This window comes from Prosopis cineraria, unplaced genomic scaffold, assembly GCF_029017545.1.
Source record: "Prosopis cineraria cultivar Desert tree isolate PC_DT_omini unplaced genomic scaffold, ASM2901754v1 PC2, whole genome shotgun sequence".
Taxonomy (NCBI): Eukaryota; Viridiplantae; Streptophyta; class Magnoliopsida; order Fabales; family Fabaceae; genus Prosopis; species Prosopis cineraria.
The window spans coordinates 42,761,633-42,788,290 of record NW_026555333.1 but is presented as its reverse complement, the minus strand read 5'-3'; the positions used below and the strand labels follow the sequence as shown (position 1 = coordinate 42,788,290).

At 33.4% G+C, this 26,658-nt stretch overlaps 4 protein-coding genes across 5 annotated transcripts; 3 read left to right on the top strand and 1 right to left on the bottom strand.

Annotated features, from left to right (window-relative positions):
- The first annotated feature begins 1,515 nt into the window (after positions 1-1,515).
- LOC129303312 (cell division cycle 20.1, cofactor of APC complex-like) lies at positions 1,516-4,412 on the top strand. Its single transcript, XM_054942537.1, has 5 exons — positions 1,516-1,888; positions 2,104-2,367; positions 2,726-2,995; positions 3,091-3,672; positions 3,780-4,412. The coding sequence occupies exons 1-5, from the start codon at positions 1,790-1,792 to the stop codon at positions 3,918-3,920; spliced, it is 1,356 nt and encodes a 451-aa protein (XP_054798512.1). The 5' UTR covers positions 1,516-1,789; the 3' UTR covers positions 3,921-4,412.
- Positions 4,413-7,547: 3,135 nt separating this feature from the next.
- Positions 7,548-10,172, top strand: LOC129303047 (protein ACCELERATED CELL DEATH 6-like). Its single transcript, XM_054942047.1, has 2 exons — positions 7,548-8,246; positions 9,084-10,172. Exons 1-2 carry the CDS (start codon positions 7,674-7,676, stop codon positions 9,759-9,761), a joined length of 1,251 nt encoding a protein of 416 aa, XP_054798022.1. The 5' UTR covers positions 7,548-7,673; the 3' UTR covers positions 9,762-10,172.
- A 789-nt stretch (positions 10,173-10,961) lies between these two features.
- LOC129303049 (cysteine proteinase inhibitor A-like) lies at positions 10,962-13,104 on the bottom strand. Its single transcript, XM_054942048.1, has 3 exons — positions 12,941-13,104; positions 12,403-12,610; positions 10,962-11,382 (listed from the first exon to the last, which is right to left on the bottom strand). Exons 1-2 carry the CDS (start codon positions 13,039-13,041, stop codon positions 12,403-12,405), a joined length of 309 nt encoding a protein of 102 aa, XP_054798023.1. The 5' UTR covers positions 13,042-13,104; the 3' UTR covers positions 10,962-11,382.
- Positions 13,105-18,377: 5,273 nt separating this feature from the next.
- LOC129303332 (feruloyl CoA ortho-hydroxylase F6H1-3-like) lies at positions 18,378-20,899 on the top strand. 2 transcript variants are annotated; one of them, XM_054942588.1, is made up of 3 exons: positions 18,378-18,446; positions 18,636-19,071; positions 20,111-20,899. In XM_054942588.1, the coding sequence occupies exons 1-3, from the start codon at positions 18,443-18,445 to the stop codon at positions 20,682-20,684; spliced, it is 1,014 nt and encodes a 337-aa protein (XP_054798563.1). In that variant the 5' UTR covers positions 18,378-18,442; the 3' UTR covers positions 20,685-20,899. The 2 variants fall into 2 exon arrangements, with proteins under 2 accessions (XP_054798563.1, XP_054798562.1); XM_054942587.1 differs by having other exon boundaries at positions 18,390-19,071.
- The last annotated feature ends 5,759 nt before the right edge of the window (positions 20,900-26,658 follow it).

Sequence of the window (26,658 nt, the reverse complement as noted above, 5' to 3'; positions counted from 1 at the left end):
AAATAACCAGGGAAAAAAGGACAATTAGAGACCCCATAAGGCCATTAATTACAGTTGGGGATTCTAAATTATTGAAATACTAATAATCAACTATGATCCTTATTTGAAATTAAAAAAATATGAATATTCTAAAATGTCTTATAAAAGTGACTTTAGTAAATTTTTAAGTGACAATTGTATATTCACAAGTGTTATTGAAAAGTTTTAAAAGTGAATTTTAGTTTTATATTAGGAAATCCATTTCTAACTATTGTTCCTTAATTTCCCAACTGAAATGAATAATATTCTCATCCCATGATAGTAATTTTAGTAGTTTCATTTTTCTTATTTTTCAAGAAATCTACCTATATATTAAAAAACATAAAAATTCACAAGTCATTGGGTTCATATTCAAAAATGACTTTAGTAAATTTTTAAATGACTATTGTATGTTCACAAATGCCATTGAAAAATTTCAAAAGTAAATTTTAGCTTTATATTGGAAAATAATGCATTTTCAACTATTATTTCTTGGTTTCCTAACTAAAATTAATAATATTTCTATCTCATGATAGTCATTTCAGTAGTTTCATTTCTTTATTTTTAAAGTGGAGAGAAACTTTGTAAACTTATATATGTATTTAATTTTAAGTAAGGACCATGATTAATTATTGAGATTTTTAATAATTTAGGATCCCTAATTGTAATAAATGGCATTATGGGGTCTCTAATTGTTATTTTTCCAAAAAGTTATGGTGAAGAAGATGGAAGAGATGGAGCTAGCTCAAATTGATGGAAGCTAAACTACAAAAATATGTTAGAACTTGGAGAATTGGAATTGTTGTCCATGCATGAGAGATAGAAGGGAGTGAGATTAGGTGGGGCATCAATTGCGTCAATGACAGTTTCAAATAAGAGAGGAGGAAAGGGAGAATATTTTCTTTTTAAATTTAAAACAAGGTTAAACTTGTCATTTCTTTTAACATTTTAATTTTATTTTATTATCTTTGACATACAGTGAAGTTTCATACTTTAAGGGGTTTTTTTTTTCATTATGTTTGGTTAAGGGTAGGCTAAAATGAAATTTTTTCCAAAATAACATTCTTTTCAAGATTTCCATCCCAATTTCCAATTAATTCTTTTATATAACCATATTTTATCATTAATATTATTAATATATTAAAATTTACATATCTTGATTTGATTAGATAGTATTAAATATATAAGGTTAAGTATATAAATTTTACCCAAAAGGTAAGTTGGGTTAAACAGGTTTGGAAGAATCACATATAATGTATTGTCATTTTTAAAAATTCAATTGTTAATGAATCTAAAATTAATTAATTATATTAAGTGGGATCTTATTGTAAATCTTCTTCCCTCTTTTCCCAAAGGGAAATTCCAAAACCTCCACGAGAAATTAAAAAAAAAAAAATTACACACACACACAACTGGTAACGGCTACTTCCAAACATAGCCGTTATTGCGCCTCCTGCCCTCCGAAGGCAAACCCTATTTTTTCCATCGGAAATGCAGAAACACTCGTTATTTAATCTCACTGAATCCCTCTCATCTGCCACATTCATTCTTCACTCAGCCCTCTATTCACTGCAGCGCGCTCAGCAACGATCAGCTCTCGCAATTTTTCTCATTATTCTCTTCTATTATTTCTCCTCTTATCATCGTTTTTGCAGGGACTTCTTTCAGATTCGTCATCAGTTTTTTTTATCTCTTTTTTCTTTTGCCTATTATTTTTTTCAATTGTATTTTCTGCTTTGTATTTGTTGTGTTTCGTTTTGTGTTTTGGATAATGGATGCAGGATCTTTGAGTTCCTCCGCAAATTTGAAAACACATTCTCGATGCCCTCTTCAGGAGCAGTTTAGTCAAAGAAAGAATTCCCGAGAAAATGTAAGAAACCTTCTTGCAATTTGGGGCTTCTTTCCATGTTATTTTCCGTAAATCATTTGCATTTTCTACGATCCCGAATTTTAAGCGATTAAGCTGTTGTTTCTTTCCATCACTAAGTCAAGGATTTTATTTTGAAGAAATTGGGGTTTTTTTTCGTTAAAATATAGTCTCTGATGGTTTTTATTCTGCTTCCTTGTCGATGTGAATATCACCAGTTGGATAGATTCATACCAAATCGTTCAGCCATGGACTTTGATTATGCACACTACATGCTTACAGAAGGGGCAAAAGGTAAGGAAAATCCCAATGCGAACTCGCCCTCAGCCTACAAGATGAAGCTTGCAGAAGCAATGAACATGAACCGGACGCGAATCTTAGCTTTCAAGAACAAGCCACCTGAACCAGTTGAATTTTTCCCACGCGAGTCCTCTCCAACTCTTCACAATAAATCCGCTAAGCCCCGACGGTTTATTCCTCAGGTGCATTCCTAAGATCTGATTAATCTACAATAGATTTCAATTAAGCTCGGGTGTCTTGAATAAACTCCCTTAGAAAACTTTAATTCTTTTTGAAACTCTAGCAATTTATACGACTCAATTTCACATTTCACAAGGGGTTAGGTCTTCTTTGGGCATGAGAAAAGGTATAGTTCATTACTATAGTAGTTAATCACTAATCTGGATTGTGGTTTTCACTAGGCCTCATATTTTCCCTTTATTATCTTAATTCTTATCAACTTTGTTCCGCGTTTCTGTTCGCTTTAGCGGATTTCATGGGTCCGAGTTATCTTAATCATGTTCCACGTTTCTGTTCTGATATTGATTGTTGGTTAAGCAGAGTTCCGAGAGGACATTGGATGCTCCAGATCTTGTGGATGATTACTACCTCAATTTACTTGACTGGGGAAGCAGCAATGTTCTGGCAATAGCACTTGGAAACACAGTGTACTTATGGGACGCTAGCAACGGATCTACTTCAGAACTTGTCACTGTTGATGAAGAAAATGGGCCTATCACTAGCATCAGCTGGGCTCCAGATGGAAGGCATATTGCTGTCGGCTTGAACAACTCTGAAGTGCAACTTTGGGACACCACTTCAAATCGACAGGTTTTTGTCTTATGAGAATCACACTTGTTTGGATAACAAACCCGTGTGTTATATCTGTGCTCCTTAGCCTAAATCTCACTTGTTTGTTTCTGCAGTTGAGAACTTTGAGAGGTGGTCATAGGCAGCGAGTTGGGTCTCTGGCATGGAACAATCACTTGCTTACAACAGGAGGAATGGATGGTAGAATTGTGAACAACGATGTAAGAATTAGATCACACATTGTTGAAACCTACAGAGGGCATGAACAAGAGGTTTGTGGGCTGAAATGGTCAGCCTCAGGTCAACAATTAGCCAGTGGAGGGAATGACAATCTGCTTTTCATATGGGACAGAGCTGTGGCATCTTCTAACACAGCAACACAATGGCTTCACAGACTTGAAGAACACACATCTGCTGTAAAAGCTCTTGCCTGGTGTCCTTTCCAAGGAAATTTGCTTGCCACAGGGGGAGGTAGTGGAGATCGATGCATTAAATTCTGGAACACCCACACAGGTACTTGCTTGAACTCAGTTGACACTGGGTCTCAGGTTTGTGCCTTGTTGTGGAACAAGAATGAGAAGGAGTTACTTAGCTCTCATGGATTTACCCAGAATCAGCTAACACTTTGGAAATACCCATCAATGGTGAAATTGGCTGAGCTTAATGGTCATACTTCAAGAGTTCTTTATTTAGCTCAGGTGAGTTTTATATATAATGGTTTTTTTAAGCGCAAAACTTCCTTTCATTTCATTCTTGCAAGATTATTATAGTTTTTTCTCTGATTATGTTACATTTCGACCTGTAGAGCCCAGATGGTTGTACAGTGGCATCAGCAGCAGCAGATGAAACATTGAGATTCTGGAACGTGTTTGGAGCTCCGGAAGCAACTAAACCCGCTCCAAAAGCAAGATCTGAGCCATTCTCAAATGTCAATCGAATTCGTTGAGTTTCTCAATCATGCACCAAAGTGCTCGCCATCCAAGGAGCACGTATACAGAGACACAGCACAAGATGCAAAAATGAACAACGACATTGCAAATACAACATGATCCGCTTCTTCACTGGGTGTGAATGCTTTATAGTTTGAAGATACAATTTCGTACAGCTGTTATGAATTTTGATGTACTCCATTAATATTCTTTTCTGTTAATAATCAGTACAGGTCTAAGTTGGCAATTACAACTGTTTGTTGTGTGTCATGTGATGAGAGGAAAGCCAAATGAATGTAATAAGGTTGGCTAAATTTGTGTACATCCTTGTGTAACTTTGACTGTGGGTGTGTTCACTCATGTTTGAAACTTCTGCGTATCTTGTAAATCTTGTTATTCAAGGAAATTTGGAAGGTTTCATACTCACAGCAAGAATCTTTCAGTAGTGATCAGCGATCACCTTAAACTCTGCTAGCTTACAAAATGTATTTAGTATTTCTTGTTGTGGACTGGTGAGTGTTTCTTACTGTTAGCTAGCTAAGGTGCTTTAATATTACTATTACTATTATTAGGATTATTTTCTCACTGGAGGTTTTTTTTTTGGTTGCTTGCATATAAAGTTTACGAGGGAACAAATAAGTGGGTTTTGGATTATATTCGAAATAATTTTAGAGGATTATATTCGAATCATATTTAACTGTTTAACTGTTAATTTGGATGTCTGTCTAAAACAAAAAGCTCTACAAGGCAAAACATGTTATTTTCAAAATACGATTATTTCTTGTTTTTAGGCCAGAAAAATAGGCTTGGCTAATAGATCTTAGGCCTCTTAACCCATGAGGCCAGGACCCACACTACACCATGTGTTTTGTTTCTCTCTCTCTCTCTCTCTCTCTCTCTCTCTCATTGGTCGGCTCATGTGGAAGTTTTCATCGTTCATATGAGAATGAGAAAGGAATTTCTTCTTCTCTTTCTTTGTTTCATTTTTCTTTCAATAAAAAGGAGATTCCTTAAACCTTACATCCTAAATTAAGGAAAGGAAACCCAAAGAAGGTTAATTCTAGAAATGGGCATTGGAAAATGTAGTTAATTTTTAAAAATAACCTTCATAAGATTATTTTTCGGTAGTATCTTCATGAGATTTTATACTTTTAGAATGAAATATTAATAAAAGCATTATATGTTTAAATTTTGTCCAATTCAATTATCAGATCACTCACACTGAAGAAACCCAATGGTGATTCCTGTTCAAAGGAGGGAACTGAGAGCTCAAGGAAGAGGTAGCGATTCCACTTTTCATGAAAGTGCGATTTCTTAACGGTATAATATGATATGACCTCTAAACACAAGTTTTTCAATAGGAAGATCTGCATTTACTCTATGTGAACATCTTTCTTGATAATTTTGTCCTACTACACATTATCCTTCATGTGAACAACTTTTTACATCTTGGCAATTGCTGAATGTATATTTTATCTTAGTTGAGTGATTTTGAATGCTGTCTCACTCATTTTTAATCAAGGCTGGTGAAAAGATTCTAGATACCAAGGTATTCATTTATTATTATATGTGATATTTTTTTTGTTGGATTTTCATTTGTGTCAACTGCGAATTTAGGTAACATATTATGAGGATGAACGTTTGATGCATGAGTTGGCTGAGTCTGTTGACTTATTCTTGCTCTGTATCTGTATATTTGGGTTCCCTGCCCGCGAATTGTTGATCCCGCAACAAAGTATATGTCTTTAATAATTCCTGCATTTGATGAGGAACATAGGCTTCCTGGAGCTCTTGATGAAGCTATGAAGTAAGTCAAAGCATGCCTTTTTATCAACATTATGATTTCAACAAAAGAAATTGGATTAGATTATTTTAGCTTCTTATTGGTCCACATAGGTCTTCCTGTTATTTATTTTGCTGCTATGCATGCGTTGTAAAATACAATCCACCTATCTTATGAGTCTGCTAACGTGTCTATGCTAATCAGTATTGTTGAATTGGTTTACATGTCACTTGTCACTTGATATGATATTAGTAACACATTTATTTCCTAGCCTTCCAGTCAAAAAAGCTTCAGAAAGATCAGTAAGATAGATAAGCAAAAGTAACTAACAAGGGGAGGTTTATAATTCATAGAAGATAATAAAACATTTAAATATCTATGTGCTTTCTCGATTATTTCAGATGCCTATTATGTTGCACTGGGTTTCTTCAAACATGATTACATATTTGTGTAGTTTTGTGCTTGTTAGAATGGTATGTTTTGTTATTTAAGGCACCTTATTCTGAGAAGTATTGGAGTCTCCTGTTTACAGCGATTGCAGAGAATTGCTATATGGAACTAAAGTGATATTTATGCCTTTACTTTGTAGTTATCTTCAACAACGTGCCTCGAAGGATCCTTCATTTTCATGAGGCATCACTAGTTTACGACTATCCCTGGAAGGCTGAGTTACTGACAATATCTTTTAGATAATATTGTTTGAAACTCTGAAATGGTAGGTTGAAGTGACTGATCTTACTTCTCATAACTTGAAAAAAAAATCTCTCTGCATACTGCTATTCCAGTTGGTGTATCTCACTTCTGATGCATAGTCAGTTTCATGTTTATTTTTAAAAGCTTTACCTCAGGAAGCAATTTTCTTCCAATAATGATATGTATAGTCAGTATTACCATAAGGGGTTGGACATGTGCACTGTTTAACTGTCCGCTCTCTACTCAGGAGCGGTGAGAGCATAGGGGTGGTTAATGGAAATAAAGTTCACTTTATAATAATTAATAGTGAGGACACTAGTGGTTGTGGAATGGTGTCTTGTATTATGATAGAGCTCATGATTTTACTAAGACCTACCAGAGGAATCCAAGGAAGAAGAATAGCTCAGTAGGGACAACCGTGACTGGTTCAGATGTTTATCCTTGGATCCTAGCCGTAAGAGGGAAAAAGTCATAATCTAGTGATGTGTTAAAGTCTATTTTGGGGAGTAGGAGCTGTAGGAGAGCTCTCTTTTGAGCATTAGAAGTCTTTTGTCTGAAGATGAGAAAGATAATACTTTGTGTATTGGGTGTAGTGGAGAGTGCAATCTATATAGCTGACCCATTTAATAGGATAAAGTTTGTTGTTATTGTATAGCGAGAAGAGTCTGGCCTCTCAACTGTGAAGAATAAAGTTGAAGGGTGGTTTTGACATGTGCTTGCTGAACTAACAAATACCAAAAAGTCAGTTTTCCTATAAGTTTGGCTTGTTTGTTGCATGATTGCAGAATTGACTACAACCAACGAGTCGACTGTTTTAGTAATCTAATCTGAATCTGAACATGACATCTAGAAGAGTTAAACCACTTGGTATTTTTCTTTTTCCTCAATCAGTTTGGTATTGATTTCTCCGGAAACTCTAGAAACAAAATCTTAAATGCATAATGTCAATTAAAAAAAAATCCTTTTAGGTAATTGAGAAATATGACTTTTAGGCTTTGTTTAGAATAGGAAGAAAATAGATAAATAGGGAAGAAAATTAGGGGGGAAAAAATTCACCCTTCTCTTTTCTTAATTTCTTCTAGAGAGAGGAAAAAACTAAAGGACAAAATTTTTACCGGGAAGGAAAAATGCATGTTACGCTTACTTTCTTCCTCTAATTTTCTCTTCTCCCTATTTTCTTCTCATTCAAATGAAGGGTTAACTTTCGACAAAGCTCTGGAACATCTTTGATGCCAAAGGTTATATATATACAACTCGTGCTTTAAAACATAATGCTTTTCTTTGTTTTATCCTCATGGATCCAAAATTGGTAAAATCTGCTCAATTGGGAGACACTGACGCACTTAATGAATTACTGGAAGGCGATCCCTTGATATTAGACAGAGTTGCTTTATCTCAGATTGCAGAAACTCCATTGCATATCGCTACACTTGCAGGGAGAGCCAACTATGTAAGAGAACTTCTGAGTCTAAAGCCTTCTTTCACAGAGGAGCTGAACAAAGATGGCTTTACTCCTTTGCACATAGCAGCAGCCACAGGAAACACTGAGATAGTGAGAGAGTTATTATCGTTGAAGCTTAGGCCTAACCTTTGCCTTCTCAAGGACAAGTTTGGGATGAACCCACTTCATCATGCAGCCATAAGAGGAAGGGTTGGTGTCATTCAAGAGTTGGTTTCTTGCTGTCCTGATGCGGCCAAACAAGTCACTGCTCAAGGTGAGACTGTTTTTCACCTTGCTGTGAAGAATCACCAGTTTGAAGCACTTAGGGTTTTGGTGAAGCTTTGTGATGATGATGAGATTATGACCTCTAAAGACAGAGATGGAAGAACCGTCCTAGATATTGCCATGGCTACTAAACAACTCCAAGTAAGCTTTCTGTTTCATATGCAGTTTCTAATTTTTGGGACTTATACTCTTTGGGATCAAACAAAATGAATTAAATCATTAAGAGAAATGAGATTGTGATTTAAATAAAAGGTATAGATTCTAAGTTTCTGTGAGCATATATAGAACTGTATTAGCAGAGCTAAGGGTTTATTGTTCAGAAAGATAGCTTCGCTTTAATACATACATATTGAATTTATCTTTTTGGCATGGATTAGATATATTGAGCTGAATTTATCTTCATGATTCTGTTTCTTTTTTCTTCTTATTCCTGTTATTCTAAATTGTCATAGCATTAACACTAAAAGAACAACTCACTGATATCTGCTTAAAGCAATCCTTGTTTTCTCACTGGGTTGACCAACGGGTGCAACTGAAAGTCAACAACTAATGGTCAATGCCTGCTAAATAAACAATCTCACACACTCGTGCGTATTTATGTACTCCCTCCGGTCAATAATATAGGGTAATTTAAAAAAAGTTAGTTGGAACCTAAATCTTTTAAAAATTTATACATCTTTGTAAGTATATCTTCAACAAATGCCTTATATGATTGTTTTAATAATAACAATTAAAATTTTAATGGACCATTTTTCTCAAAAAGAATAAATGAAGTAGGGGTAGTTGGGAAAAAAATTATAAGAAACTACTAAATGTCCTATATTTTGAACCAAGCATGATTTCTAGAGTACTCTATATTATAGACCATAGGAAGTATTTATTAACAATAACAAGTTATCAGAGAGGCCCATCTCGCTAGAGACATTCTGATTGCTAAATCTAAAACAATAATTGTGAGAAAACTTAATAATCTTGCAGGTTCTGGAGTTGTTGGGTTTCAAAGGCAAAACAGACAAAGACAGTACCACCTTAGAGGTCCTCACAGAAAACCACTTAGAGACACCTAAATCCATAACACACAATGGAAATGCGGACACAGCTCAGACTTCTCAGCAAACAGGAGAGAACTCTAATAAGGGCATATGGGAGAGTTTAGAACAAATGGTACTAGTTGTGGCCAGTTTAATAGCTACAGTCACTTACCAAGCTGGCCTTTCACCTCCACAAACAATCTGGAAGGAAGACATGAAGAACCATCCCAAGTGCATCTTCCACAGAACCAACCAATCTTATTCTTGTCCAGATATCACTTACTATCTATTCATGTCTTTCAACACATCTGGGTTTTTCGCTGCTGCCTTCCTCATATTCTTCTACAGAAACGGGTCCTATGTCAGGGTGTTGCTGCCTGTTGCTCTTGTTTCTATGATGATAACTTACATAACTCTCTCAGTTTCTATGTCACCTAATGTTTTGTCCTTGTTCATTCTTTACCTAATAACACTGGCCATTTTCCTTTACTGCATTCTGGCAATTGAAATGGTTAGGAAGCTTATTCACAAAATCTTCAATTATGCACATGACAGAGCTAGTAAGCTAGCAAAGCTAGCATATGAGAGATATAAGTCGGTTGGCAGTTCAGGAGAGCAAGCATGAGGACTTTGTCCCGTGTGAAAATTCTTATACACATACGAAGGATAACGTTTGAGGAGTGACTGGATTTTGTATGCTGCAGATTATGATTGTACATCACTATTACTATTTGGGGAAGTGTTTGTGTTAATTTAAGTTTAGCAGCAGGTTTGTTCATACAATACAAGCACGAGGACTTTGTCCCATGTGAGAATTCTTATATACATACGAAGGATAACGTTCGACGGGTGACTGAATTCTATATGCTGCAGATTATGATTGTACATCACCATTACTATTTGTGGAAGTGCTTGTGTTAATTTTAGCAGTAGGAGTGTTCATACAATCCTTGTCCCATGTGAGAATTCTTGTATACATACGAAGGATAATATTTGATGAGTGACTGAATTCTATATGCTGCAGGTTATGATTGTACGTCACTACTACTGTTTGTGGAAGTGTTTGTGCTAATTTAAGTTTAGCTGCAGGTGTATTCATACAGGGCTTGTTTGGCTTTTAAAAAGGACTTGGTTATAATTTGGCAAAAGCAACAAGTGTTTTTTTTTTTTTTGGGCAACCGCGAAAGTAAGAGTTATGTGAAATAGGGTTCGGCTCCATGCTTAGCCCGCATATCTATAATCAGTGGAAATAGGGAAATTGGATTTTACAAAGTGTGACTTGTTTAAATTGATCTTTAATATTAAATTACCAGAGAAATAAGAAAGCCAAATATTTTCATGGTAACAAATGATTGTTAAATAAATCATCTCTAAAAGAGAAACATGAGAAAAATTATATTCAAGGACCCGAACCTGACAAACAATTCAAATTATTTTCAAGGACTAGGCAGGTACCCTTAATATTTGGCCATCAATAGACAAAAATACGGACTCAGAATGTAACTTGATAATTTTTTTTATCACTTCACATCACAAAAGAATTAGAATTATTATTCCCAAATTCTAAATTTCTTGCTTCATTACTTCTCAACTCTTGAGATTAGAAAATCATAGCTTGAATTTCTCTAGGTTATAAGAACTTCAAGAATTATTACAATAAAAAATTAAGATTTTATCATAAAGACAGTATGTCTATCCATTACAAATATTAAATCCTTCAGATTTGATAAATCATTTGTTTTTAAAGATTTTTGTTATCAATTTGTTAAATTTATATCCTTAAATGTAATAGACAGTTAGTCTGAAGATTTACAAATAAAAGAGATTGAGCAATGCTGTGTGTGACTTGTACATAATATGACTTGTTACAAAATTTGAGATTACAAATGAAATACGGATATGGATTTTCCTAAAAAAAAAAAAATATACATATAATCAACACTAGAGATGATGATATGGATGGTGCCCTTTAGAAGCGGCCCCTAATATAGGCATTTTCAAGTCGTCCTCAATTTCTTGCTTCACAAGGAGCATCAGTTATAAATATTAATACATAATACACCATATTTCTTGTACTTGAATTTATAAAAAGATTACAAAAGCATCCATCTTCCATAATAAGTAAAGGCTTGAATATAAATCCAGATGGTAATCAATTAGCTACTTTTATTCCTTATATATCATACTTTTGACATCCTAATAACTCCACCTTCAAGCCAAGCTAGCCACCTAGAATCTTCATTAACCTATAAAAGTAAAAACCAAATCATATTTTTAGCAAACCTTACTAAACAAGAGGCATTAAAGGCGCATCAAACCCCAAATTCAGATGTGAAGGAGAAGTTCATTACAAAACAACCAGAAATTCTTTGTTCAATAATTAAAATTCAGATGTCAGAGATGTGACGGTAAAACCAAAATCAATATACCTGAAATGGGATTATTAAATGAAGAAAAGCAATGAAATGAGGGGAAAAAAAAAAAAGCATAACAAAAGGACAATACAACTAATATTGCTTAAAGCTAAATCATACAGGTCCTGTTAATGAGCAGCAGAAAGACATACAAAAGAATGGGTGAAGGGTGATTAAGAGCATACAATGAGATTATTCAATTTTAAGGCAGGTGTAATTGTCTAACTTGTCCTCATCAAAAGGATTCATCTTTTGGCGTAAATACTATTTCAACCTGTAATCATCAATGAGCCGTCCTTTTGGCAATCTCAAGGCCATCACAAGATCAAGTTCTAAGCTTGTCCCTGCTTTGGTACAGCAAAATCAGAAAATTACAAAAAGTGCTTATTTTCAATAACTTCTGCTCCTGCAAGTTAAAGCTCTAACGGAGCAAAGCATAATAAATGACAAGGTTATTCGTCTGGACGTCATGAACACCTAGTCAGTCCGGGGATAGAAACTTATAACAGAGGAAAAATATAGTCTACTAGCATATGGAATTGAGCTGTTCTTACTTATTCCTCATGTTCTTCAACCCTTTTTGGTTTTATTCCATTAGAATAACAGTTCCATATAACAACCGAGAATAACAATTCCATATGCTTTCGTTCTTCAAAAACGTTCTTCAAAACACTAAACATTAGAGGGCTAAAATTTGAACACTTTTAAAACAAGATTTAGAGTTCCTTTGGCTAGTTCTAAATATTAAAAACAAGCAGAAATTGTGCTCCCTCAGAAGACAAACGTGGATAACAGTGAACATTTCAAACTTTTAAATCCGACCAGAGCACATACTGCAGTGTAGTCAAATACCTAGCTAGAAGACTCAGAAGGGGCATCACCAACGAGCTTAAACTCTTGCACCTGTTTGAAGTTCTGCCATGGCTTCACCCAAATTTTGGTTTCATAAACCTTTTTCTTCCCACCATCAGTTGCCTCCAGCGTGATGTAGTACATAGTGCCAGCAACCACCTGCTCTTTTGCACCTATCACCTTTCCAAATTCCAAAAGAGTATTCTGCAATCGTACAACAAACACAATCAGAGGGGAAAAAAGACGATTATTACTCAACTAAATTGACCTGGAACAAAATAGAGAATCCCAATAGTGCTATTAGAAATGCGAACGACAAATTTAAATACCATCAATCGCGCTAGTTGGAGAATACAAGAATAATCTGGATTAAGAAATTTGATTCAACAAGAAGTTAACCTCATCAAATCAATTAATCAAAGCCGAAACACATCATCAGTGGCCAATCCAGTTCCAAAATAACTCGCATATTTAACTTTCCCCCACGAATTTCAGTAAGGCAAAACCGAATGGAAAATAGTGTAACGACGAACCTGCTTTTTTGTTGTGATCTTCAACAGCAAAGCGAGCAAGACTATCGATCTCAAGGCTGTTCTGGCTGCCTTGAACGTCCTGAATACCACCGGATAATCCCGCCATTTCTCTCCTATATCACCCTCTCGTTCTCCTTCAATTCAATACACACGCAGAGTCGATTCCATTTCCGCCTCGTTATATACTGGCGAGAGGGCAGGATCGATCGCATAATACTGGTCAAAGTCGACCCGTTGGATAGGATCGTATGATGTGGAAACATTTTAAGTCCATTACTTTGCCAGCGTGTCACCAATCAAATTTCACAATCACGATTGTCAAATGAAAAGTCCACTTTGATTCAAGCTGGATAAGCTGAGGGAGCACACAAAGTGTAATTTCCCAGCTGGATCTTTATCTTAAGCCCTAAGCATCGAAAACATGCGAGGGGCCAAGTGGTTCTAAAATCTAAAATCTAAGGAAGTTTATAATAAAAAATTGAATAATTATTTATTATATTTTTAGAAAAACAAATAACAACGTTAGATATGATGACATATCAAGTATCTTAAGACAACTTAAATTTTATTATTTTTAATGAACCGTTTTTAACATGCAAAATTTTCTTGAATTCTATCGTGACTTAATTTCTTTAAATTTTGCATGGTTATTTTTTTTTTCATGTCCTTGTAATAAAAAAAAATTTATGGATATGAAATGTTGAAAATGAGGGTATAATTCTGTGATGCACTCCCTTTGTCATTTTGTTGGCACGTGCTTTATGATCATTGGACATTAGGACGGGCAGTTGCAAATTAGGACAAAGAGGTTGCAATTGGGTATTTGTAAACCAGATTCCCTTCTGTCCTTTCCTTTGATTTATTGAATCATTTTTCACTCCAAAATAATAATAATAATAATAATAACGAAGGGGACAATGGGAGATGATTGAATACAAAGGTGATTTCAAAATACAGTGTTCGTGACAATAATAGTTTTTTAGGCATGCCCGATATGTAGAGTTTCATTATAAATGAAAGGTTTCCAAATTTCTTTATCCCAATTTGTCCAAATATAAAGATGCACCAAATAAAGAGTAGAAAATAGCTTAATTAATGGTGTAAACCTATTGAGTTACATAATTACAAAAGAAAAAATTAAAAAGAATAATTAGATCCTAAGTACAAAATGATATAAAAGATAATTGAGTTATAAAGTGTCTGAGTTGTGTTATTGTTCCTTCTTTTTACTACCTTAAACCCTATTTATACTATTCATCTAAGGTCATTATGTCTACAAAACTAAGAACTCAGATGATTCGTGCTGAAAAATCTACTCTTTTGTCATATCTCGGTACTGAGGTTATGATTGACACGTAATATGAGATAAACTCACATTCCATAAGCCATAATTAACTAAAAAATCAATTCAAAATAACAATATAAATTTACATCTAAATTTAAAATTCATAAAGTTTTAACTGTTCTATAAAATTTTTGGCAAAGTTCCTCCTCTAATTAGGACCACCAAATATTTCTACAATAATAAAACTTGTCAGCTAAATCAGACTAGGACTTAACTACGATATACGTGAAACTCTAACTTAACATCTCATAAAAAAAATTTATTTACATCAAAAGTATCTAACACATACTTCCACGATTTCAAAAAAACAACTATGCCGCTCAATGATTGATAGGAGGTGCAGGGTCAATCTCAATACTTGAGACTAAAGAAATTTTTTTCGGTGAGTAGCATCCCAATTCACAGTTAAAGGAAACAATGGAAAGCAATCAATAAGCTAATTATAAATTTACTAAAATAATCAATTAAAAATAATATAAACCAAAAATACATAAATACAAATGAAATTATTAAAATTTTAAATTCTAAATTATTAAATTTCTACACATGCTTAAACATCTTGGTGTGTATATATGATTCAATATAAAACCCACATGGAGTAAGAAAATAGTAAAAAAAAAATAAAAAAAAATATAGCAGTTTACTTCCTGAAAGCAAATTTAAAGAAAATAATTTCAAAATCCCTTCTTTAACAGGACTTAATCAAAATGATTAACAGACGTGGATGCATAGTCCATGAGGATAAGTAACATATCTGGCGTGGCAAGAAGCTACGAAAAGTAGGCGCAAGCATAAAGCTCATGAATAATAGGCGTAGATTATATCCACGAAACTACATCCTTCATTCTATGTGTGTTGGCCGGCACATGAGGCTCGCATCTCCAATGCACCCTACTAGCTAGGTGTACCATGACCCGTCAAGGGCTAACGGAATTGCTGTTAACATCCAGTGTTCTGAACTCAGTCCTTTTAATTAAATTAAGTGTGCATGGGGTCGAAACATTCATTGAAAATCATTCCTTTTAAAATATAATATTCAACTATCATATTTTTTTTTGGTTATTATCCATGCACAAATCATCATATTAACAACTGTCATATAAATTATAAAATTTAAACAATAGAAATGTTTAGAATAAATAATCGGTCAATAATGTACTGGATCCAAATATCCTTTAACAATAGCATAATTCTTGATGAAAATAAAACAAATTCTGTAATGAACCAATTAATATAAAAATTTAAATAAAGAAATTTTATAAACGCTTTGCGAGAAATTATTTGAGACACTATCCATTCACCTGAGAGTTTTTTTTTTCAACAACTCTAAAGCTTGCTTCACTTCAGTTTCTCACTTACTTCCGAGGGTGCCATTAATTTTCCTAGTAAATCAATCACAATCAAAAATTACTTATTCATTCTTTTCTTAATATAAATAAGTAAGCGTTTTAATATCCTAATAATCAACAATTAACAAAGTTTTTTATAATCTAACAAGTCCTCAAACAATTATTGACATTTAAATTAATTCCAAATAACGTCACAACTATACATGTTCACCCAACAACTTCCTTATCATATTATTAACTTAACAATAATCCCACTAGAATAATAAAAGAGCTTTCTTAATTATTTCAACAAACACTCTATGCACATCCCAAGTGAAATTAAGAAACAAGCACCTTGATATAAATAGACAGTCTCGCTGTCAAGCTCAAATGTAATTTCTTAAAGTTTCTCAACATTAACAAAATCTCTTATCTCAGAATATAATTTCCTCCTTCCCATGAATAGGTTCCAAATTAAATTATGTCAATTGGTTAACACATCACTCTTCTCATAAGCATTTAAACAAATATCTTGAGAGCATTTCCATTGCTCACTACAACCAATTCACATATATTCATTCCAACTTCTCATCATCAGTAAATTCCTAAATCAAACTTTCGAACACTACTCAAGCATCCTTAAGAACATAAAACATCTCAAATTAAATCCCAATCAAACATTTGAATCATATTAGGGAGCAACTAAAATGAGCATCTTCAACTAAAAATTCAAATATATATAGACTCATTCAACAAGCTTCTTCCTTCACTAACAGCTAGCTAAAACAATTAAAACAAAATTCCAGCTCCCTCCTTCAACAGCCACAGCAGCTCAAAGAGGAAAAAGAATGCATCCATCGGTCAAGTGAGGAAAAGAATAAGCTTACCACATACACCATGAAACCTCCAGTAGCTAGGAAGGAAAATAAATTGAAGCTCACACACTCACAAACCATACACGCCGACAATGAAGCAAGAGAAGATAAAAAATGAAGCAGGGCAAGTAAGAACAGAAAATCCAACAACTCCACTTCACCGAGGCAAATCGACGCTAGCTGTAGAAGGATGGCGGACGACCTATGATAGCGAAAAGGGCAGTCGACAGTGAGGAACAGAAACGCAGACCAACGGTGAAGAATCAAAAGAGCTTATGTCGATGAAGAGAAGGAAGAAAATGAACCGAAATGGAATGCTCTGTTTCACGCAACAGCTGAAAAAATTCTGAACAAAAAGAAAAACTGTGAAAACTACAAAAATTGACACAAGAAAAATTACAAGACAGAGCACAAAGTTTTTCTATAATTTAAAACAAAATAAAACTAAACTTTTACTTAATAAAATTCTAACTCTGGACCTTCAAATAAGTTATTAGCATAAGTTTTTCTAAACTACCATCCTTCACTTGTTATAAATTTAATTTAAATAAAATATCAATTAAAAAATTTTAATTTAATTTAAATTTAAAATTTAGAGTTATTATATCTTTTAAGCACGGTCTTGCAAAATTTGGGAAAATAATCCCATGTCTAAGTAATGGTTTTCCTGACTCAATCTTTTCAAGTGTTAAGGGTCAGGTTCTCTTCATAAATCAGTATTTACTTAGTTCGGAAGATATATTATAAATGAACCAAATCCCTCTTCATTATCATACCTAACTTTTCACTTTCCATCATTTTGAATTTTTATCTAAATGTAAACATTTTCTGGCAACCACAAGTTCATTTTTATCCGAGAATAATATTTGGATAGCTTGTTGCTAGGCTCTAGTAACTAGACGACTACCAAAACCCAATCATTTGCTACTATCGCTAGCTAACAAGTCTCCAACAATCGGCTGGTTTCCAATGACGAGTCTTCGAAGAGGACATTTTTGGTAATGAAAAATATTTTTAATTACAATTAAGTATGAAAAAAATTATATATAGATCCCATAAAAAATTATTTATAAATAAGTTCTACAAAATTCAAAAACTATAGCAAAATTCTTGAGGATTTGAATGTAATTTTAAATTAGAGTTAAAAGACAATAATGCCCTTGTTAGAAATACATTATATCAATTAAATAATTTATAACTATTTCATTAGTAATTTATAACTATCACTTTAACTTTTTACTTCACATATTTAATAGTTTGTTAAACCAATCATGCATTATTAAAAAGTTTAATAATAATTATTTACAATTATTTCATCATTAATTTATAACTATCATTTTAACTTTTTATAACTGTAACTTCACCTATTTAATAATTAAAAAGTTTGAATATTTGATATAAAAAATTAAAGTTATAATTGTAAAAAATGAAAGTGATAATTGTAAATTATTGATAAAATAATTATAAATTATTTAATTAATGTGATATATTTTTAATAGGGGCATTATTATTTTTTATTTTAATTTTAAATTACACTCAAGTCTCAATAAATTTAGTTGTAATTTTTAAATTGTGTAAGATTTATTTATAAATAAGTGTGTTTCATAAGATTTACACATAATTTTCCCTTGTTTATTTTAATTAAACCTTAATTCGAGGTGCTAGGTTGTAACTGTGATTTTCATGTGGTCATTATTTGTCAGTTTCCCTTTCCTTTTCTTAACTGACCACGATGGAAAGTCAATTCCATTTGGTATACTGGCTCAGATTTAGATTCGTTAATTATAAATATTGAATAACTGCGTCATTTAAATTATTAAAATTTATATCACTAATTTAAATAAATTCATTATTTATTCATTAGAATATGAATTTAAAAGCCAGAGTTTCCAATGTCGTAGTCGCTGTATCCAAATCCCGTTGGCGCTGACTTGAGGGAGCAGACTATGTGATAGATTTATGGGTTTGCTTCTTCTATCCGCTCTCTACCATTGAAACATCTGGAAATGATGTTCAATGGTTTTACTTTTACAGCTTTTACCAGATCATCTTCTTAAACTTGCTACTTATTATTTTTCCAAATTATAAATTAAACTGTTGGTTCCAACGATGTCCATCCCCTCCAATCTAATCGATTTCGTTGTCAATCAAGGCCATGGAGTGAAGGGTCTTTCTGATTTGGGCATACAAGCTGTTCCCAATCAATATATCCAACCCCTCGAACAAAGATTCGACAATCGCAAAGTGGTCACCAAGGAATCCATACCCGTTATCGATATCAAGAACTGGGATGATCCGTATGTCGCAGAATCAATTTCCAATGCTGCAATCAAGTGGGGGTTCTTTCAAATCGTTAATCATGGAATACCCATGAAGGTTATTGAGAACCTGAAAGCTTCGGTTCATAGATTCTTTGAATTGCCAGCGGAAGAGAAGAAGCATATCAAAGAGAACTCTCCAAGTGAAGTTGTGCGATTGGCTACTAGTTTTAGTCCTCACGCTGAGTCAGTCTTGGAATGGAAGGATTATCTGCAACTTGTGTATGCTTCGGAGGAGCAAATTCAGGCATACTGGCCTGCCATATGCAAGTAAGTAAGAGACAGTTATAATAATCCCTGATCTTTGAAGCATCAGATACATGTTAAATCCTGAATGCATGTGATACATTCTGATAGAGATAGACATTCTTGGAGGTATGAGAGAGATGGAGAGAAAAGAGAGTAGAAGTACAGTAATATGATGTTATTGATGTGAACCTCAGAGATATTTACATTCTTTTGAATTTTGAATATCTTTGTCAGCAGGCGTGAGTGAATGTGTGTGCCGTGTGGGGATTCAATTTGGTTGAACACTCGGTAAAATATAATGTGGCTCTTTAAATTACATGTGAATCAGTGCTGCATAGTGTGCGGTTTTCATGCTTCTTAATTTCCTATTTATTTGGGGCGTGGCTTGATTTCGCAAGGTATTCTGAGTTCAAAGAAAGCTCAAATTATTTAGTCAGAATTTCACGTTTTGTGCTGGATATCAGATTCACAGGGTGGAATGGAATTTTTAGGAGTAAAAGATGGACGTAGTGGAACTTATTTTTATGTTCTGTTTCTGTGCGGGGTAATTTTTTGGCTATAACAAATGCTAAAGTAAATAATGAAGTTTTAATGTTTTGTTTCATCAAAAGGAATCATTTGATGTATCTTAGTCTTCCTGGACCAAGCTGACTGTGAGAATTAGTTCAAGAACTTATTGATGAAAACCATTTTGAACACCAAAAATAAACACGCTATTCATCATGATAGAAGCAAGTCTTCACGAGTTCACACATGACTCAGTGTTCTTGTCCAGGAGAGAGTAGACACTTGAGAAGCATCAACAGTGGCAATAATACAGTATGGAGTTGTGTACATGGACACAAACTGTTAACTTGTCTGTGCTACAATGGTGAAAACACAGAGTGCATTGAATACATTTTCTTTTCAAGGTTATGCATTCATAAGCATCCCAAATGTAGGTTGATGTGTTTACACGTCTCAATAGCTAATGGATAATGTTATAATTGCATAGGTTTGCTTTTACCAAGAAGTCATAACTGGTGTCTAAATCTACCTTAATTGATTATCATTCTTGCAGAGAACAATCCCTGGAATATATGAAACATGCTGAAGTTCTTATTAGAAGGTTATTAAACGTGCTCCTTAAAGGCCTAAATATCAAGCAAATGGACAATGAAAGAGAATATGCATTAATGGGTGCGATGATACTTGACTTCAACTACTATCCTCCTTGCCCTGATGCTGAAGTTGTAGCTGGTGTAGGTCGGCATTCTGATATATCATCGATCACTGTCCTACTGCAAGATGAGATTGGTGGGCTTTATGTAAGAGCCAGTGATGGTGATAACTGGATATTTGTACCTCCTGTTGATGGTGCATTGGTAATCAACATTGGAGATGTACTGCAAATAATGAGCAATGACAGGTACAAAAGCACTGAGCATCAAGCGGTTGCAAACAAAGCCAAAACCCGGATCTCAATCCCAATTTTTGTGAATCCAGCGCCCAACGCTGTTATTGGTCCTTTACCAGAAGTTCTGGAGGAGGGAGAAGAGCCAAAGTATAAGCAAGTTGTGTACTCAGACTACTTCAAGTATTTTTTCAGCAAGCCTCATGATGGGAAGAAAACTATTGAGTTTGCCAGGATATAGTCCGTGTGCTTGTTGGCATTATCCTAAAAAGGTCCTTCCACTTTTTAAATTGAGATCCTCTGGAATGAGGAGAGTTGTGCAAAGGAAATGTGTACCTCATATAGTATTATATTCATGTGTTCTCCTGTCTTCAAATGTATGACCGATATAGAATTGAATTCATTGATTTCAATTGAGTTTCTTTCTATTTAATTCACATGACGGGAAGGATATTATCTCGCTTGTCTTACTAGAACTACAAAGTTTTATGCATATCAATGAAGGAGCAAATGCATTTGATTGAATTTGATAACAGAAAAATTAGTTTCATTTGAATTGATTTTCTTATGATGATGAATGTAGATTGCTGCAAGACTTTGGTGGAGCTTAGTAGAATTCATAAACTATTTCTCTCCAAACAAAGGACGAAACATATATTGTGGATCAACTAAGGTCTCTCGAAGAATTACTTGAAAATAAGAAAGAGGAATCCTATGTTAATACCATAGAATTAGGTTTGGTCCTATTCATAGGGATTATATAAATATTTCATTCCAAAAAGAGAAAATCTGACATAATTGTGATTTTTTTTTTTAAAGATTGGCTGCCATTACCAATTCATGATCTGGCACTTTCAAGATGAAAATAAAAATTCAGTTGTTGCTTCTTCCACCATAGTACTGAGAAATTTCTGAACTCAAACCGTAATACAGTATAGAGAAATTCCTAGCTTTTTTTGGTAAATGAGAACTTCTTAGCTTTTGTTCTTAGAAGAATGTTACAAGGAAGTGGATAACGTTACTATCATCTTCCCCTGTACTTTTTCTTTTTAATCTTTCAATGGAAATCATGGGATGGGAAGCGGGATTGGGTTTTCTGCTGCATGCATTAGGTTTTGTATGCAGAGAGATGGAAACATGTTTAGTGTGGCAATAATCACTGAATTTTAACTTCACATAATCATTAATTATCATTCATCACTTTGAAACACCAACATCAATTACAATCAACATTAATATTCAATACATGTAAATATAAGAAGTGAGACTGTTGATAAGTTATGAACATTACAGTTCATTTTGAACTATATAAAAATGCACAGGTTCCACTTTATTGGTAGCCAAGCCACTCAGCAAACTCAATTAACCACTTCGAGGGATTGTTTGGATTCGCATGCATATCTGGCAAGAAATGCACCTTGTAGTACAAGGAGCTGGAATAACAGAACAAAACCACCCAGTAGAATAGCAACATCTACAGTAGAGTCAGAGGAAGCCACCAGTAACACACAGTAACTCCATGTGAGGGTTAATGTCAGTGATTGCAGTATGAATTGGAATATGGCTCCACCACGCTGGCAAAAACTCAAATTCCGAAGCAAGACACCTTGGAGGAAGATTGTGGTATTGATCCACGAGAAATAGAAAGGCAAGAAAGCTGGACACTGCTTGAGGTTGTCTGACACACCGAATGCACGACTCTCTGGTGAAGTGATCAGGAATCGAAAAATGCATTCCCATTCTATCTCTTGAGTGCCATGTTTGAAGAAGCTTGATGGAGGATTCACTAAACTTTGGTATGTCAAAGTATGGCATTCTTAAACTCATTGTTATCTTTCTTTGCTTCCTTCTCTTTACCTTTTGTCGCCTCGGGCTCATCGTCCTTCACCTCCATGGGTATACTAGTTTCCTCTTTATCCCATTCGTCTCCTCTTCTTTCCCCATTTCTAGTATTACCTGCCACGCCACAATCATATGCATTCACCACAAACACATTGCGATACTATCAAAATTCAGTCATGAACGTATGTAGATGCTGCAAAACTGGTAGTGTTCTTATCAAGTTTCTCTAATGCCCCTTTCACTTTCCGATTTTTCCCCTTTTTTGTTGTTATTCTTTTTTTTTTTAATCCAAAGCTTATAAATGAAAAAAGAGAGGACATTTTGGAGTCTGTAGTCATACAAATAAGAAAGAAAATATAAGAAAAACTGTACTGTTGCATAATTGCAGTACTCCAGAATTTCTATGTTTTTATCAACAAGATTAGGTTAAAAACACAAGGAGGGAACAAAAATAAAAGAGAAGGAGAGTTAGAGAGTATCAGAGAATGGGGCATTAGAAAACCCAAACTGATTTCTTTTCGTTGGTGGTTTCCCAGAACTGTTTCTTTGCAGTTGCAAGATCATAGACGGTCTTGCCTTTCTTGTCCTTTGCTCTAAGAAGTGTCTAGAAATTTGGAAGCCTTTTGGTGCTCCCAAATATCAATGTTAGAGCTTCAAATTGGTTAGCCTTCATTGCTAAATGAAGTACTGTCTCTCCTTTTCCTGTGGCTTCTTCCACCCACTCAGGACAGTATCTAATTAACTCTGCAACCACACCAACTCTTCCTCTAGAAACTGCATAATGTAGGGCAGCTCGACGTTCATCGTCCTTCACAAGGCACTGGTTCATTTCATCGTCGTCGTCAGTTTCACCTTCAAGAGCTCCTCCACTGTCTCAACATGGCCTTGTGCAGAGGCCATGTGCAATGAGATCAAACCTTGCTGATCTGCATGCAAGACTAATGAAGGCATTAGGGTGATAATCTGCTTCACAAACCCTCCTCGTACTGCTATAGATGAAGTGGTGAACCTGCAGATAGTGCTAAAGAAGCTTTTTCCAGTATTTCCAATATTCTGTGCAATCTAATCACATCTCCCACTCCTGCAGCTTCAGCCAATCTCCGATCCATGTACGATTTTTTTATCGCACTTGTTTGATGTTGAACTTTTAATTTTGGAAGTTGTCCTTTCCCAACTTCCTAATATAAACAAATACAAACTGTACTATGCTGTAATCCTATTTATAAAACAAGGAGAAAATATTTATTTGATTCTATTTACTTCACCCAATCTACTTTATTAGTCATCTTCTAAAAGAGTGAAGTAGTTCACTTTATAAATCATTTGATTGATAGTGATATTTTTTTTAAATAAAATGTCTAAACTATCCTTAAAAAGTAAGAGAGAAAGAAATAAAAAATAATATTATATAATTTATTTACTTTTTGAGGGTTATGTTTGTCATTTTACTAAATTTTATTCTTTGTGCATTTTTTATATTGGTATTAATGAGGTTGGTTAGAAATGACTTATAAATAGGACTCGAGGGGAGTATAGGTTATGTTTATGATTTTTGTGTCCATATTTACTTTTTTGCCTTTATTAATGCTTGAAAAGTTATTAAATGTTGGAGCATTTTATTTTTGAAGTATATAAATTTAATAGGGATAAAGTTAAAAATTTGTTGATTTTTTAAACAAATTTAATGAGATTTAATATTTTTCTTAATTTTAGTAAAATATGTTAAAAAAAACTTATAAATATGACCAAATCATATCAAAAGTTGCCCTAGAGCTTGGTAACTCTTAAGACTTTTCTGTTCTATTTGTAGGCATATTCCTTATTCCAAGAGTAGCTGATCAATCTTTTATATATTCTCTCAATCCTCATTATAAATCATTTCTATCAATTTCATTAATATCAATACAAAAAATATATAAAATAAAAGTATATGAATTTCAACTATGCCCCATATAATAAATTTAAAAAATGATATCATGTTTCTCTCTCATAAAAAATAATTTTGAAAATACCTTTCACATATTACTTAAAAGCCGTATTATGACTTATAAATAAAATTAAATAAATATTATAGAATGTGCTTTATAAATAGGATATGAGAGAGTATACACCTTCCTCCAAGATCAATTTATTTCTTACATGATTCGAACATGCCATTCAACATGTTACGTGTGTGATTTATTACGTTCTGTTATAGCTTGTCTTTGCTCTTGAAAAAATAATTAAATATTAAAGACTTCAAGTAATGAATAGTTTTCATTATATAAAATAAAGTTCATTAAATATAACATCACTATATATAAAGAGACAATTAGCCTGCTTTTCTATAGTTTTTTAAGAACATGTGTTTTTACATAAGCGATATAATATAAGGTAGATGAACAGAATTCATGTCAAAATAAATAAAAAAGGAAAGGAAAGGAAAAGTTGTGCACATCAAGGACCAAATGATTGAAAAATTTAGAAAGAAAGGATTAAACGTTGAATATTATTATTGGATGTACATTTCATATCTGTAATTGAACCTCAAGAATTATCAAAACAAATTCTTGAAGATATCTTAAAACACGTACAACTGCAGATTTTGAAATTTTTAACGATTCTCAAAACTTAGGACCCTTTGGATTTCAACTGGTTATAATTGATTATAAAATTAATTGATTAATATGATTGATTTTAAATATAATTGATTATATTATAACGCAATTTGTTTGGATACTGAAATTAATTTTTTTATACAAATTACTATAAATGACATTGCTTTTCAAAATTAAATTATTGATAAAGTTATATTTAATATTATTAAATTTTCTAAACTTTATTTAAAAAGTAAAATATATTATTTAACAGTAAAATTGAATCTATAGACAACCTTTAAGAGGTTATTTCAAAACGTAATTCTGACTCAATACTTAATTATTAAGCTTTTTGATTGTTTGGATAACTTTCATTAAAAAATAATTTTAGCTAAAAAATTAATTTTATATCTTATCCAAACAGGCAGGTAGTCCTTCCTTTCAAATATTTCAATCATTTGTCACTTAAAAATGACATTTCAGATTTTGCTTCCCCCCCCCCCTCTCTTATAAAAAACATTTGCTTTTTGTTTGAGTATATAGATTTATCAAATATATTTTTTTAAACATTTCTAATATATTATATTTATATAATAAAAATTATAAATGATAAAAATCAATATCTTTTAAATAATAATACATTTAAAGAACTTTTAATTTTAAAAATTTAAGCAACTTTTAGTTACTAATCCAACTTTTTTAAAAATATGCAAATATAAATTTTATTACAATAATTGATTTTGTTAGATGAGCTTTTTTTTTTGTTAACCACGGGTATTTTTTTATTAGAGGCAATTAATTTTATTCGAGATATTATTAAGTACTAAATGTGGACACTTTTTTTTAACATATATTCAAATCTTAATTCATCACATTGTAAGCAACTAGCTTCTTCTTGCTCCCATTATCTCAACCTTCATTAATTATTAAATGAACTTTTGGGGGAACAGAAAACCAAACGGTCACTTCAATTGCCTTGAGCACATTCAACACCACAGGACCTTTTTCATTTCCTTAAAAAAAAAAAAACAAGAAGAAGCAGAAAAGAAAATAAAAAAGAAGAAAAAGAAAACAAATAAAGATGAAATATAATTCATGAGAAAAATTATAACGATTACATATATTTAATTAAAACAATTCACCGGAAATAACGACTCCTTAGGAGCTTCCAATATTCCTTCCCAGATATCAAGACTATGATTAAAACAGCCAAGCAACAGAGTGGAATAGCAACATAAGCAGTATAATAAGAGAAAGCCATGAGCAAGATGAAGTAACAAACAGTGAAGTACATTGTGAGACCCGTCAACAGAAATCCACGACGGCCACGCAGAGTCAAGAGCAGGACAAGGATTGAATGCAAGAAGATCAATGTGTTGAGGAACAAGAACGCAAAGGCCAGTTTAGCAGACAGTTCTTCATGTCGTTTATCAAACCTTGTTTCCTGGAAAAAAGGCATCCCCATTGTATTTCAGTTCCTTGTTTGAAGAGTGTTGATGGAGGATTCAACAAAGCTTGGTATGTCAACGTTATGATTAATGTCACCACAACTAGTATTGCATTCTCAAAATCTTCTTCCTTTTCTTTCTTTGCATCTCTTCTTGTTGCTGGTTCCCTCCATACTTCCTTGTTCTTATTTTTGGGGGCTTCAGAGTTGCTGTGCATGGTTATACTAGTTTCCTGCGTAATTGTAAACATTTTTTGTAACCCAAAAAAACAATTGTACACAAATTTTAATCATTTTCAAAACATTACGTGGATGCAATATCCAAAACTCGATTAAGACAGAAGTTCACT